At 43.3% G+C, this 16767-nt stretch overlaps 1 protein-coding gene across 7 annotated transcripts in view; it reads left to right on the top strand.

Moving 5' to 3' along the window:
* The first annotated feature begins 12368 nt into the window (after positions 1 to 12368).
* wnk2 (WNK lysine deficient protein kinase 2) overlaps positions 12369 to 16767 on the top strand; it is a 72551-nt gene continuing 68152 nt past the window's right edge. For 4 of the 7 annotated variants that reach the window (XM_037532481.1, XM_037532485.1, XM_037532484.1 and 1 more), the window contains exons 1-2: positions 12369 to 12575; positions 13249 to 13846. In XM_037532481.1, coding sequence (XP_037388378.1) covers positions 13409 to 13846 — 438 coding nt within the window. In that variant the 5' untranslated portion in view covers positions 12369 to 12575; positions 13249 to 13408. The remainder of the gene's footprint in view (positions 12576 to 13248; positions 13847 to 16767) is intronic. The other 3 variants (XM_037532487.1, XM_037532488.1, XM_037532482.1) reach the window with 2 other exon arrangements.

Raw genomic sequence — 16767 nt, forward strand, 5'->3', positions numbered from 1 at the left:
AGGTGTTCTACAGAACCTAGTGGTTTCTATTGGAACCCATTAACTCTCATTAGAAGGCAAAACCATTAGATCTGAACCCCAACAGGTTCTAATGGTCCTTTTCTCAGGAGGGCGGTTAGAGTTTACGCGTACAAACAGACCCACGTTATGCATTAGAGGCAAAAATGTGCTAATAATGAAGCAGCTGGAGGTTTTTTACATGATGTTTTTTTAGGAATGCTGAGATTTCCTTCTTCAATTTTAGAAAATAAGTTTTATTAATGTCCAACCTTTGACACGTTACATAAAACAATGGCTTTAGATAAAAAAGTGAACAAAAATAAGAATTTGCCCGTCTCCTTGAGCTGCTGCCCACCTCGTCACACTTACTAAGCTAAACATGTTTAAGAAAAAGTAATATAATATAAACAATCCGTGAATTTCGCCTCTCATGTCTTCAGAGGACTTCAACACTGGTCCATTTGAGTTTTTTCACTAAGCGCTGATATTTTGCCGTCACGAAAAAAAGAGAAAATCTTTTATTTTGTTTATTTCTTCCAACATTCACTGAGAAACCATGTGTCATTTTGGAATAATGTTAGGAGGTCTCGGCAGCGCGGCGGCCAGTTTAGCCTGGAAAATTCCCCCATCACAGCGTTAGAGGTTTAATTCTCAGTGGGCCTCATTCACCAAGCGCTCTTAAGGGGAAATTCTCACTTACGCAGTTTTTACGAAGACTCTGACGTTCACCAGTGTTTCCTTATTTGGGATTTATCGTCAGGTAAGAATGGAATCTACAGACTTTGTCTTAGGATGTTTTTCCCGGGTGGCCCGGTGGTGCGGTGGGTAGCCCTGCCGCCTCACAGCGCCCGGCCGGGTAACTGGGGTCCTCTCTGTGTGGATTTTCCATGTTCTCCCGGTGTCTGTGTGGGGGTGCTCCGGTTTCCCCCCACAGTCCAAAGACATGCAGTCAGGCCAGTTGGACATGCTAAAATGCCCCTGGGTGTGAGTGAATCTGTCTGCCCTGTGACAGACTGGCGACCTGTCCAGCGTGTATCCTGCCTTCCGCCCGATGACCGTTGGGATAGGCTCCAGCACCCCCCCACGACCCTGACGGAGAAGCGGCTTAGAAGGTGTGTGTTTCAAAAATATATTTAAGAAAAATCTTGGATGTTGGAGAATTTACACCAAAATGGGAATACTGTAGTTTGAATATTTTGGGAATATTCTAGTTTAAACGAATACGCTTTTAATCTGGATTTGCAGACGCCCAACACCAAGCTGGTATTCCTATGTATGAATGTATCCAGGAGGTATGATGTATCCAGGAGGGCTATAAGAAAATCTCAGATTTCTACAGGGCAGTTAATATCTGTATTATTCAATCAAATTCAGGATGTTTATATATATGGATTATTCTCTATACCTGAATTAGTGCAGGTATATAAAACTGCAGTATTCCGGGCTGGGATATTTACAATGATTGTGCTCTGATCTATTAGACCCAAAGCATTAACAGAGACAGTAATGGGCTAAATATTTACACCACCGTCACTTATAGGGGACTTTCCATTGAGAGGTGTCTGTCCCAAAGCTTAACCCCTAAATTTCACTTCTGAAAATAACACTTACTTTTTATCTTTGAACCAATGTTGCATTAAAAAAATCTTTTTGGTTGCTTTTAAAAAGAAGTTGAAACATTTAGATTTATCATGAATTTTTTTTTAAACAGGCTATTCTATGTTTTCATGTCACTGAAACACAAGGCTTAATTACATGGGCGGGGCCTTGTCTTAGACACGCCCCTGTATTTTAGAGCAGGTAGCCAGGCTGCATCCTCGTCCCTCATGGCCACACGGTACACAGTTTACATCCCTCAGAGTCCCAAAGTCTGGAAATTGAACTGTCACTACCGAAAGATTTCCGCAATAAGCAAACCTTCATTTATTTATCAATTTATTTACCTTTAATTTAATTTAACAATATTCTGATTTTCTGCGTGAACAGCTGTTCAAAGCTGTGTTTGCTGGTCATGTACTGGCTGTGTTTTTGAGTTCTGCTCAAAATGAGCTACACTTGTCACTATAGCCACTACTGAAGCACTTGGTAAAGTTTGGGCCGTGTTATGATTGTTTTATTAGTGATAAAATAGAAAATTTGATCATTTATGTTAATAAAATAAACACAATAAAGGGTCGTTTAGTGTCAAAGTCAGTAAACCTTTGAGAATCCAAGTCTCAGAAGGGGAACGCACCGTCCTCTGCTCGACGAAACAATAACACAACAGGAGAACTGACGTTGAATATACAACAGTGAGTACAGAACAAAGAACATAAACCAGCCTGTGACTGGACAGAAGAGCCAGTGATGGCCAGTGTCTGGTCTTAGAGGTTTATCAGAGAAACAGATGAGAAATAGATCTAGAAAAACCAGAGACTCGTTTTGAAATCAGAGTGAAAATGAGAGTTAAATCCAGAGTGCGTTTACATGCACTCAATAATCCGATAACTGCAGGAAATCAGATTTCGTCAGTAAAGCGATCGACACGTTTACATGCGGTTGAGTAGTCAGATAACGGGGAAACCCCAGATCTACACGAGTCAGACAGTAATCAGATTTCTGCTTTACAACCAGCCAGTAAACTCAAGTAAAGCTCAACCTTCATGCCGCAGCTGTTTTTAAACATCGGCAGAAGATGAATATTAAAATCCTTTATTTCGCGTCTTGGTTTCCAAAAGTGTTTGGCTGCGTCTCGTGACGATGCTGCTCACTTATTTCCGGTGCCGCCGTCTGTTTTCAGCGCAGACTGAGAAATCCGAAAGAAATCAGAGTAAGAGTGCAGCACTGAGAAATCTGACTACTGAGCTAAAATCCAGCCTCTTTATCAGATTTCCTAACCGGATTTCTAGATCGGAATATGATGTTTACATGACCATTTGGTTAATCGGATAACTGCAGAAATCTGATTATAATCGGATATTAAGTGCATGTAAACGAACTCACTGTCTGCTGTGAGAATCCAGTCATAACGACACGGCATTCATTGAACTGTGAGGCAGGTAACCAACGTCTATGATTCAGTGGTTCTGTTTCTGTTGAGTTCTGTTTTCAGCCTTCATTATCATGCAGAGGGTGAGAGCAGGAGAGTGATTAGATATACAGGAACCTGAAAAACCTGACCAGGGCGTATCCTGCGACAGCGTCAGGCCAGACAGGATGGGCAGTTGTTCAAATCAGTATTATGTGTCTAATCCTGCCACAGCGCTGTTCTGTTCTGATCTAGAATACGTGTCTGTAGGGAACTTTAGTGACTGTCTGAATTCTACAGTGTTCATTTTTTGATGGACGGTTATAGAAGTGAAGGTTCTGGGCAGGTACGTTTCTCGTTCAACAGTGTAAATGTCCTCTCAGAGCTCCAGCAGTGGCTTTAAGGTCTGACTGTGGAGCTTAAATCAGTTCCTCCAGGTGAAAAGTTGGTATTTGTTCCTTTTCATAACCGAATGTTTTGAAACAGAGCAGTAGAGTAAAAGCCTGGAGGCGAGGCGGGGTGTGTGGAGTCAGTGCAGCTTAGAACATCATTTCAGTGGATTATGGTTCAGTTATGGTCCTGAGACGGAGCCTTCAGGGAACCACCCCAGAGACAGTTCATTACCTTTATTTCTGAGAGTGTAAGGGTTAAATGTAGCACAGCAGTCCCCACAAAGTCAGAAATACAAACTACCCTGTGTATATGTGTTTTTAGCTGAAAGTAAAGGTCCAGGAGACTTTCCAGCACGAAGGAGAGCTGTAGTAACTGTCTACGCATCCGTGATAGGAGAAGTCAGTGGAGGTCAGCGTGGTGGTGTATCTTAAGCGTAGCATCTTCCATAATTAAACACATGATCCAACTTGACCCCTAATTGCAAGTCATTCGTGACTTAGTTAGACTTCGTTAGAGCAGCGGGACCCCTGAACTCAGCCCTGCTGTGGCCCCCACGGGCTTTGAGTTTCACACCCCCGGATTAGCTTGTAGTCTAACGCAGTACAGCATTAGACTTGAGGATCAAGCACCATTACGTCAGTGACCAGCAGGGTCAACTGTAATGGTTCTCTCTTTTTCAGGGTGGCCAGTTTTGCTTTATAGCTTTGCTTTGATTTGCTGTGTAAGGCTAATACCGTTGTGCTGGGGGCTGTGTAGGCTGTGTAATTGTCTGCTTCATATGTAAAGTTTGAGTGGTCCTTTAATGGATCTAGCTTTCTTTATAGAGCGCCTTCCTGAGGCTGTTCTAGCTTGTTGCAGCATTTTACTCTGACCCTGTTAAGCCCCTCAGCTTCAGTACCTTTGTACTTCTATGTTGGGCGTTTAAAGCCCATCTCTGCTCATTCACATGATTTTCTTCTATTATCTATTGTTTTTGTGATGTTTTTACACCAGCCGGGCAGTGAAAGAACGACGCTGGTCTTTTCTGTTGAGATGTTTTTTCTGCCCCTTTATTGGATTTCAGTTGGGCAGGAATAAATTTGGCACATTAGTTCTGCCAAAGTACCGAACTGAGTTACCCGGCCTCGTGACCGGAAGGTCGCCGGTTCGATCCCCGACAGCACGTGACTGAGGTGTCCTTGAGCAAGACACCTAACCCCCAACTGCTCCCCGGGTGCTGTGGATAGGGCTGCCCACCGCTCCGGGCAAGTGTGCTCACTGCCCCCTAGTGTGTATGTGGTGTTTCACTGCACGGGTGGGTTAAACGCGGAGGTCTAATTCCTCTGTGTGTGAAACACGGTTGGCTAATGCTTCTGAATTCTAATTAAAGGGGACCCAAGTTTGATGTTTTTGTAGGACAAATTCTTGTTTTTGATCGTTTGTGCAGGAACTTCATATAATCTCAGAAAGCGTAAAGATATATACTGTAAACATCAAAGAAAAAAATACCTGTTTTTTTTTTCTACTGAGTGCTGATTTGTTGGCATTATTGCTACTGAGTGCTGATTTGTTGGCATTATTGCTACTGAGTGCTGATTGGCTGGTGAGCTGATTACCTCACTGGTTGAGTGAAGCAGGTTGCACTCACTAACCTGATGGTTGTAAACAATAACTGGACTTAAAAGCAATCAAAAATGCTAAATAGATTATTACAGAGTTGTGTGTGTGTGTGTATATATATATATATGTGTGTATATATATTTACAGCCTATGGAATCCCCCTTGGAGAGCTGGTGGAAGTGGCTGGGGAAAGGGAGGTCTGGGCTTCATTGCTTAGGATGCTGCCCCCGCGACCCGAACCCCGGAGAAGCGGAAGATAATGGATGGATGGATGGATGGATGGATGGTTCTGCCCAAAAGTTATATTTGTTTTGGGTTGGGTTGCCTGGGAGATGCCACTGTCAATCATTATGTGATTTTATTAATATCTGTACACCAGATTTTTGTCGTTGTTGTGTGTCTGACCCACTCGGCAAAGATCACCGAGTTCACGGCCACTTTGAGAGAAGTGCTTTCAGTTAAGTCAGCGTATAGATATTCCTCACTGCCGTTTGATATTGATCACAGCTCTTTTAGCTTGCAGGGTCATTTGATTGATCTAACAACATTATTTTTTAAGGCCAGAATATGTGCAGCAGCGCTGTGTGAAGGTTTTAACCAGTTTCCCTCAGCAGTGAGTTCATCACAATATACATTAGAATAAAGTCGTATTCATAATTCAGATAAACAGAAAACAATAAAAAGTAACAAGAATTTCTCGGGTCCATATTTTTCCTGGACACCTTCACAGCCGCCACAGAGACTCGTTAATATCATCAATGACATCATGAGCTCAATTTACTGAGCACTGATTGGTCAAACCAGGAGCTGCTTTATAACTACATATAATACTGGGCTTCCTCGAGGAGGAGAGGCTTGGAGATGGGTAAACACACACACCAACATCCAGAACATCACTGTTTATTATATATATATATATTTATTAATTAATATTCTATAACCTTTGTTTATTCAAATATTAACACTTTTCTCAGCAAATAAACACAAACTACACAAATAAATAGATTTTGAAAACGTGTGTTGGGGGGCTAAGACTCTCGTCCAGTCCTGTATGTTATTTTTTGACCGTATAATTGTTTGGTCTTCAAGTCTGTAAAACACAGTGTGGCACTGCTGTCATGTCTGGGTTTTCTGTTGCTTTGGTTTTTCACGGCCTTGTTAATGTGCTCTGGCCTCAGAACGGCTCCAGAGAAGCTGCAGCACGACGCCTGTGTGCTGCCACCTTCTGGCATGAAGGTATAAAGACAAACTGAACAGAATGAACTGGAGCCACAAAAACCACAGAGGTGATCTCAGAGTGACGCCGCTGACGAGCTCACCCTCTGTGACTAATATCAGACATGATACACACATTTTCTTGCCGGTTTAAGTGAGATGAGAAGCGCATTTCACCGGCTCTACCTTACTTTTAAAGCAGTGGTTGGGAAAAACACTCAAATGGACATAATTGTTGACCCACCCAGATCAGTCTGGACGTGTTTGTTGTCCAAACATTGCTTCTTTAGCTTTAAACTGGAGCTATCAGGCAACAAAGACGAGGACTCAATAGTCACCGAAACCTTTCCATAAATAGATCCCCCCAAAACTTCTCTCAACCCACTTGAACCACACCCAGGTCTTCAGTAAAGTGGTGCAGACTTGCTGATGTAGTTTAGGGCCCAGGAAGTTTCACTGTGTAGCTGAACACTGTGAGCGGCCCCTTCGGGCAGCCGGTGTTGACTCCCCTGGTGTTGAATCCGACTCCCCTGGTTTTCCACACACAGGGATATGGATGCTCCGTCACATTTGTGATGTCTGTTGTTTCTCTTTCTAAACATATCGTGTTCGTAATGTTCGTTTTGGAGTGTTTGTCCTCCAGCATTTATTCTCTGGATTGTTCTCACAAGGACTTTTATTGTGTCTTAGTTCCATTAAATTAGGAAGTACTTCCAGAGGACAATTATCACTCGGTGAAGTCTTCTGGGCTTCTCAAACGCTAGAGGGCGCTCCCAAGCAAGTCCAAAATGAATGGGTTGAGATGGAGCTTCTGAGCAAAATCATAGCTTATAAATGCTGAAACATGTCTTGGCTCATCTGCGACGTCCAGGGTCAGTGAACAATTGTGTACATTTTAAGGAAATCATTCTTTTAAGTCTGGGAATGTCTCATTCCTGAGGGTTGTCAGTTCACACATAGACCTAATATGGACAGTTTTCCTGTGGAGGTGTATGTTGTACGGAGCCCCGCTGGTGGCATCCGGTATAAATAAAAATAAGGCGTGGCCAGGGCATTACCCTGTCCACTTACTGTAGAGCTGCACTTTGTGGATCTACAGTTTCAGACTGTAGTCCATCTGTTTCTCTGATACTCCGGTACCCTGTTCTTCAGTGGTCAGGACCCCCATGGACCCTCACAGAGCAGGTGCTATTTGGGTGGTGGGTCATTCTCCGCACTGCAGCAACACTGACGTGGTGGTGGTGGTGGTGTGTTAGTTTGTGTTGTGCTGGTGCGAGTGGATCAGTGGTTTGTTATGCCTGGCCGGTGTGTATATCACTTCCAAATAGAAAAGCTGCTTCCTATAATGTGGCATAATAATGCAGCCAAGAAACGTCATGATGACCTCTGAACGATGCTGCCCCTAGAAATCAAAGACGCTGCATACTTTAAAAGATTATTGATTGATCATAGTCCATTATCAGGTTTTTACTGGAAAAACCATGAAGTAAACCAGCCTAGTGCTTTGTGTATGTGCCCACTTTAATCCGCACAGTCTATTTGCATAGAAACAGCTGTGATTTGAAGCACCACTCACAACAGCAGAAACAGTCGCTCGAGCTCTGAAGGTATACAATTAAACTAATTACTAGTGGTAGCCTTACCAAGTCATTTAGGCCTGTAGTAGACCCACGCACAGCGGGGCGGCCTCAACGGCCCTCAGCACTGCAACCAGCCATCAAGCACTGAACTCAAGGGCTCTGTAATAGAGTGAAGTCTTCTGGTACAAATGCAGATGCAGTGAATGTTACAGATTGTGTATATACAGCTCATTTCACAACATTCTCCAAGCATCATAACCACTGGCTTCATTTTCCATCACTGTTTTTTGGATTTATTGCATTAATAACATCTAAATGTACAACACTGTGCACATTTGCAAGACCAAGAAAACACACTAGAACTCGGAAACCGGACGCCTGAGCTGTAAATATATGCTGCCAACTTGTAATTTGTAATTGCTTCAATGGAAAAAAACACCAACCAACTTCTAAGACTGAACTTTGGAGGTGTGTCTGCAGATTTTGGTGAGAAACTAAAAGTATTACTCATAATGTCACGATTGGCCCCTCCCAGTCTCCTCGTGTGCTTCTGTTGACCTTCTAGTCCTGTCCATGTGCTTCTTTGTTTGGTTTCCTCCCGGTTCTGCACCTTGTTTCTTGTCTCCGCCCTTGATTGTTTCCACCTGTTTTCCACCTGTGTTCCTCTTGTGTTTAAGCCCTGTGTTTTCGGTGGTCTAGTGCTGGTCTTTGATATGATTCATGTTTGATGTTTGATTGTTTGTGTGTTTGATGTGTGGTCTGAATTGTTTTGTCTGGTGTTCGTCCCTCCGGCCTTCGTACTCTGTTTGTCCTGTGTTTCTTTTTCATCATGTCTCTCCCTCCTGCTCTCAGTATTGGATACCTGAACCTGGACTGTCTCGTCCATGACCCTGGATTTGCCCAAAATAAAACTCGCTTATCTCAGCGTATGCGTCCGCCTCCTCGCTCCGCAGCGTTACACATAAACAATATTCCAGCTTCATACTGCACTTCAAAAATACCGGTGTAGTGTATCAAGTTCAACTCCATCGTCTGGAACTGCCGTCTCAAACCAGTGCTTGTTCTAGCATCTTACTGACCTGCCATATTACCCCACCTATCTGACTGTCACCTCACTGACCTCTTTCTCTGCCACTATACACCCTTTACCTGCTGCTGCACTCAGCACTTTAACTTTAGACTCATACTTTGCACACACACACACACACACACACACACACACACACACACACGCACACACACACACACACACACATCTTCTAAACCGCTTCTCATTCTGGGTTGCTGGAAGGCAGGATACACCCTGGACAGGTCGCCAGTCCATTGCAGGGCAGACAGACACATTCACTCACACATTCACACCCAGGGGCAATTTATCATGTCTAATTGGCCTGACCGCATGTCTTTGGACTGTGGGGGGAACCCTGAGTGCCCAGAGGAAGCCCACGCAGACATGGGGAGAACATGCAGACTCCACACAGAAAGGACCCTGGTCGCCCGGCCGGGGAATCGAACCCAGACCCTCCTCACTGTGAGAAGACAGCGCCAACCACTATGCTCCTGTAACCAAAACCTAATTCCTTGAATGCCCAAGCAAAGCTGGCCAATGAAGCTTGATTCTGATTCTGAGTCTGAGTCTGAGTCTCCTCAAAAGAATAGAAGCTGGAATAGAGGGAAAGCGTGGAGACTCTAAATACTGAGAAAGACAATCATATATTTTTGAGGCTTTTATGTCATTTTCAGTTAAATACGTTTTCTGTCTTTTTCCTGATGCGGAAAAATGAATCATTTGTACTTACTGACCATTTTGACTGTAGGTAAAGTAAGTAAAGGGTGACTTTGGACGGTGTATATATTGTGTATGGTCTATAAACAGGCCCATAACTTTTCTTAGGACCCCTCAGAGCCAGAGGGGCTCCATGAATATGTAGTAATACTGTATTTTTTTCATCACATTGTATCATCTCACAAGCTAAGTAGGATAATGCTTAGGGTCCCCAAATCCTCACAAGCAACCCTCCCTATAAATGCATTTATATTATACAAATCTGGGCCTTTCAGCGGCGCAGAAACAGCAGCTCTCCCTCACTGTTTGTTGAATAAAACAGCATTGGCCTTTGAAGCGCAGTGTTTTTGCGTTGTTTTTCAATATAATGTGGAGTCAGAGCACGCCTGTGTTCTGTTTACTTTATAAGTAATAGGGTAGCCTCTTCAGAAACGTTTGTGCATTTTAATTGAACGGTGTTTCCTGAATTAATCCAAGTAAAGCTAAATTATTGACCAGAACTTCGAGACAGCCAAGTTGCTTGTGAGTACCCCCTCATTACAATGGTGTCAGAAGTGGGAAAACACTGTTCTAGGCTAGCTCTCAGCTCTTACTGTTATCAGGCTCTAGCTCTCTCTAGCTCTGCAACAAAACACAGCCCTTACAGTTCTTAGCCCTTCCCTTCAGAATAAGGGTCCACAGCAGAATAAACCCGGTGAAAAAATCTAGCATAATCAAATAAACCTAAAATTAACATGCGCAAACATTTCTGAACCAGCTGCCCTATTATTCCTGAACTAAACAGAACACAGGCATGACATGAGGCCACAATATTTTTGTATACACTTGTATAACCATGTTATATTTCAATCCAGCTCAGGCTTGCATGCTGTAGAGTTAAAGGTAGCCTGTCTGTCATTGAACACAGTCACGCTTTGCTTGAATGAAGTGGGAAAAGCATTATAAACAGGCTTGCAGTGGGAGTAGAGTTAACTCCCCACCAGTAGGTGGAAAGAACTGTAAGAGACAACGAGGAGGAGGAGGGGAAGAGGAGGATGAGGAAGAGGGGGAGGGGGGGTGGTAAAACAGCATCGTCATGCAACATTCATTCACTAAGAACATAATATGAAAAATTCAGCATTTCTCACAAGGCACACGTGGACATGTGGACATGTGGACATGTGGACAGTGAATGTGCAGCACTTTAAAAACACAACAGCTGCAGAATTTTTGTTCGGCAGGAAATAAAGGCTGCAGGCACTTCTGATCGTATGTGATTTCCATAAAGTGAATGGCTGCATGTTTATCCTCTCAGTCACGTCCCTCTGTAATAATCTCAGGTTTTGGCTGCTGTGTTTCAGCACAGAGAGGCTGCAGCTGCTCAGTCTTTCAGGCGAGTTGAGGCTTTTTGTTTCCCACCCGTTTTTCGACAGGCCCCGCCCTCCTGCGCTGCAATTGGCTGATAGTTCACACTCACAGGTACTCTGCTGATTGGATGGTTGAGAAGTCGCTCACATCTCCATAGCAACAGTAAAACCCAAAACAAGATGAAAAAGTAAACAAATGACGTCAGAATTATTTTCCAAAATCCCAAGCCTTTATTATTATTCTTTAAATAATAAATACAGTAATAAATTATAAATAATATAGGAAATAAAGTGATAAATGAAATATCTATATAGATTACAAATAAAATTTAAAAAATTACATTCTGAGCAGAATTTAATGTCAACACTGAACCACAGAACTGGAACTACAACAGGACAATTATTTTCCCATAGAATATGAATTAAAAATGATATGTGCATACAGTAAAACTGTAACAGTGAAATAGCCTAAAATATTTTTAAAATACTTGTAATAAAAAAAAAAAAAAAAAATATATATATATATATATATATATATATATATATATATATATATATATATATATATATAAAACTAAATAGTGTAATTACTTCTAGTATTGTTGTATTTATAGACCTTTTTATGCCTCTGTGTACAACTGGCCACACATTACAAATGTATTGCATTACAAAAAAAAAGAAAAAAGAAATATGTAGTATCTCAGTAACTTGTGCGGTCAGCACTAGCATTGTAGTATTTATTTATAGACCGATTTTTTTTATACTTTTGTGTACACCTGGCCGTGTAGGGCACATTTTAGAAACATATAATACTAAAAAAAAATTAAAAGTAATTTTTAAAATATGTAATATCTTAGTAACTCATGCAGTTGACACTAATACTGTAGTATTTGTAGACCAAATTTTTTGGGTATAGCTATATAGTGGACATATTACAAACATATTAAAAATACACACACACACACACACACACACACACATATATATATATATATATATATATATATATATATATATATATATATATATATATATATATATATATATATATTTGTAACAATCAATGCTAGCATTCTGTGTACATCTGACCATATAGCACACACTTTAGAAACAAATAACATTAAAAATATTTTTACAAATGTTTATATGTAATATCTCCGTAACTCGCGCACTCAGTGTAGTATTCTAGTATTTATGAGCTTAATTTTTCGTCAACAACTGACCGTTTACTGCACATATTACAAACATATAATATTATAAACATGAATTTTACACAGTTTACTCTTTTATACACTTGGCTAAACACAAAGTGCACATTCAGTTAAATCCATGCGTAAGTTATGATTTTTCTTCTTTTATTTATTTATTTTTTGTTGAGCTGAGCTCTTAGCCAATCACAGCGCTGGAAGGCGTGGCTTTCCCGAAAACGGGTGTGGGTTAAAAAAAACAAACCCCCTTGTAGCTCCACCGTGGTTCGGGCGGCTGCATCGCTGCGCGCTGATGAAGGTCCCGCCCGAACCGGACCGCGTGTGACCGGACTCAGACCATCGCCAGCCGGGCTCCGCAGCGCCTGACCCAGCAGCAGCGAGCGGGAATGAGCGAGCCGAGCGCGGTGAGGGAGGCGTGAGGCAGCCGCGCGGGCTGTGAAGGTGAGGGCTGGGTGACTCGGCGCCGCTGCCGCATTAAATCTGCTGAGCTCGGAGAGAAGCGGGAGCAGCCCGGGGTTTACAGGGAGGACGCTCGGTACCGGACCCTGTTCTCTCCGGTTCTCCGCGTGTTAGTGTGAGAATAGGCCGTAGTGAGTCAGCCCGCGTGTCTCTGAGTCGCGAGCAGCTCTGCCTGATCAATATTTAACGCAGAGCCGCTGAAACACAGCAGGGAGCGCCTGGCCGCAGTCACTGCCAGCGATTTCACAGGATTATGGGCTGCTGCTGTTTGCTGTTATTAATATTTAATAGTGAAATATAGCCGCGGCACCTCTGACGCAGACTCTCCGACACACGTTAGAGTTACATAGGCTCGAATAGAGTAATGATCGTGTTATTGGAGCAATTAATAATGATTAATATGGAAATATTGCGTTGTAGCAGTTATTATAGGCTATTAATATAGCCTAGTATAAACACAGTACAGTGTCTTAGTCAGGCTATAATGTATCCAGGAGGCTGCTGCTCTGCTCAGTATTATTATTTTATTATTAATACTATATTATTATTATTATTAGGTTTGTTGTAGCATATAAGATGAGCATTTTTGTTATATACACATATATATATATATAAAAGTGTGTGTGTGTGTGTGTGTGTGTGTGTGTAATGATAGCTTGTATGCATGCATGTGCAGGATGCAGGACTGCAGCAGGTGCACGTGCTCCTGCGCCTGGTCAGCGCAACCCCTGAGTGTGACCTAAGGACTTAAGGCCGCACGCTGGTAAAGGAAATTATAAAACACAAGCCCAAAAAAAGAAAGAAAAAAAGGTCCCATGGCGTCCGGTCACGGCGAGTCGGTGCGGCGCAGGTTCATCCGCACAAACCTGTGGTTCTCCGAGTCCGAGGACCAGGGCCCCGAGAGCCCAGAGAGCGCCACCGTGAGGGATCAGCCTCGCTCGGCTGGACGTTGTGACGCTCCCGGAGACGAGGAACCTGAGCCCGAGACGCAGGAGCCGCAGCAGGAGCAGGAGCAGGAGCAGGAGAGGAAGGACGATAAGGATGACGACGAAGAGGCTCGTGGAAAAGCCTCCAGCGCCGCCGGAAAGGCCGGAAGCGAGGAGGAGGCGGAAGCAGAGGTGAAGGCGGTGTGCACGTCCCCCGGGGGGCGCTTCCTCAAGTTTGATATCGAGCTGGGCAGGGGCTCGTTCAAGAGCGTCTATAAGGGACTGGACACGGACACGTGGGTGGAGGTAGCCTGGTGCGAGCTACAGGTAAGGACAAACAAACAGAAGGTGGTGGCTAGTAGGAGTACGTCTGGGTGAGAGGACTTGCAGGATAATCTCTAAGGTGCTGCACCAGCCGTCAGAGGAGCTTCACCACCTTATCACTGATTAGACCACTGAACGTGTGGAACACTGTTAGAACTAAAGGTGTACAGACAGTGTAAAGGTTCCCTCAAAGCTCCAGCAGTGGTTCTAAGGTCTGATTGTGGAGCTTAAATCAGGTTCTCCAGGTGAAAAGTTGGTATTTGTTCCTTTTCATAAACAAATGTTTTAAAACAGAACAGTAGAATAAAAGCCTGGAAGCGAGGCGAGGCGGGATGTGTGGAGCCAGTACAGCTTAGAACATCATTTCAGTGGATTATGGTTCAGTTATGTTCCCTGACTAAAGGGAGTGAGACGGACCCTTGAGGGTCCCACCCCAGTGACTGCCCCAGTCACAGTTTAGTACCTTTTTTTCCGAGAGTGTATGATTTTGAAGATGTTGCACCAGTAATTGCAGGAACATTATTGCCGGTTTTACCACTGGACTTGAGGTATAATCCTGAAGATATTCAGCCACTCGTCCAGGGGACCTCATAAGCAATCACAACCCAAACAGAATCAAGATCAGCTGAATTTTGACGATGTTTAGTCATTTATCTGAGGGGCTTCATTACAATTGAAGAACCTTGGATGAGTTGCTACACGTCTGCAAGGTTAAACTTGTTCATGCAGTTGTCGACCAGAGGAGGACAGGTCCCCCTTCTGAGTCTTAGGGAGTTTTTCCTTGTTTTTCCGGTGTTGCCGCTGGCGATGCTCATGGGGGCTTGGACCTGGATTTTTCTTTCCGTAATGCTGATCGTTCTGTAAAGCTGCTTTGATACAACACCTGTTGTAAAAAGCGCTGTATAAATAGACTTTGCTCGCTTGCTTGCTTACAAGCAAAGTTGATCACTGTAATGATCCTCTTACTGGACGTCCTAAGAAAACAGTATATCCTTTACAGCTCGTACAAAATGCCTCAGCTTCCTAACGAAAACAGAACAGAGAGATCAGATCAGTCCCGCTTTAAAAGAGCTGCACTGGCTGACTGTATCTTTCAGGATAGATTTTAAAGATCTGTTCCTAGATTTTAAGGCTCTAAAGGACTTAAAAGCACCGCTTACATCACAGAGTGTCTTGTCTGTAGATGTTCCAGCCACTAATCTTAAGATCTGCAGATACTGACCTTCCAGAGATAAATACAGAAAACTTGGAGAGGCTCGTTCAGTTATTCTGCCTCTAAGCTGTGGAGCTCAGTTCAGCTTTTATTAGACGGTCAAGCTCAGTGCTCACTTTTAAGCAGCATCTAAAAACACATCTCTTATCTTAGGATTTAATTAAAAGTTTGTCTTCAAATTGCACGTTATGCAACATCTTCAGGGGTCCAATCAGTGACACATTGGTGAAGGTGCATGGACGACTGCTGCAGCGCCTTTAGGGCTATCCTGCAAACTCAGAGGCAGAGTCAGTGACACAGTGATGAAGTGCCTCAGCTGAGGTATTAAAGTAATAACTCATGAGAGGCCATGTGTGCAGGGAAGCTAAAAGCCCCTTACCCATAATAAAATCACTGTAATGTAAGGCCTCACTTAGCTTTCCGCTTTTATAAAACAGCAGCAACATAAAATATGGTAAAAAGCAAAAATAATCAATAAATAATTTAATAAATCATCAATAAAAAAATAAACGGTTCTTCCGCTAAGAAGAGTAGGCCAGGGGTGTCCAAGCTTTTTTCAGAGAGGGTCAGACCATACTGTGTCAAAATATGTGCGGGTCAAAGTTTTTAAAATATCAGCACATAAAATCGGCGCTTTCTGTTTCCTATCACTGTGTAAAAGATGCATGATGCTTCTTTCCTTGCCGGATTGCTCATTCAGACCCGTTCGGATCGGTAAGTAAGGTTGCTGGTTCGATCCCCTTGGCTGACAGTCCATGACTGAAGTGCCCTTGAGCAAGACACCTAACCCCCAATTGCTCCCCGGGCGCCGTGGGTAGGGCTGCCCACTGCTCTGGGCAAGTGTGCTCACTGCCCCCTAGTGGGTGTTCACTAGTGTGCATGTATGTGGGTGTTTCACTGCACGGATGGGTTAAATGCAGAGGTCTAATTCCACAGTGTACAAACAAACACAGAGACAGATGGTGGTAAATTCTATTCTTCTAAAATTTTAATATTTAACTACTGACTTTGCTCTGACAAGAAGTTGGTGCTGTGGGACTGGAGTAGCTGCAGCTGCTTTACCTTCTCTCATGATATTTACTGTGATGTTCCTGCTTTTTTTCATATCTACTGATATTAAATTCATTACGGTATTTTGAAATATAATGTTCAAATTTGGTGGCGTGGTGGGTGGCGCTGTCGCCTCACAGTAAGAAGGGCCTGGGTTCGATTCCCCGGCCGGGCAACTGGCGTCCTCTCTGTGTGTTTGCATGTTCTCCCTGTGTCTGCATGGGTTTCCTCCAGGTTCTTCGGTTTCCTCCCACAGTCTAAAGACATGCAGTCAGGCCAATTGGTCATGGTAAATTGCCCCTGGGTGTGAGTGAATGTGTCTGTCTGTCTGCCCTGAGATGGACTGGCGACCTGTCCAGGGTGTATCCTGCCTTCAACCCGATGACCGCTGGGATAGGCTCCAGCACCCCCCCGCGACCCAGAGGGAGAAGCGGCTTAGAAGATGTGTGTGTTCAAATTTCCATCTTGCCAGAAATCTCCATTTCTTATTGTTTAGTTTGAGCTTTATGGCTGCAGCTTTATGGCTGCAGCGTTGGGCAGCGGCTAAGCAACCATTGACTTCTGAAGGACGACAAGAACGTTTGTTACCCATCACTGCATTCATTTTATTAACTTTTGTTTGTAATAATGAAAATGTCATAATACAGCACTGTGTAATTTA

Source organism: Pygocentrus nattereri, chromosome 21 (assembly GCF_015220715.1).
Source record: "Pygocentrus nattereri isolate fPygNat1 chromosome 21, fPygNat1.pri, whole genome shotgun sequence".
Lineage (NCBI taxonomy): Eukaryota > Metazoa > Chordata > Actinopteri > Characiformes > Serrasalmidae > Pygocentrus > Pygocentrus nattereri.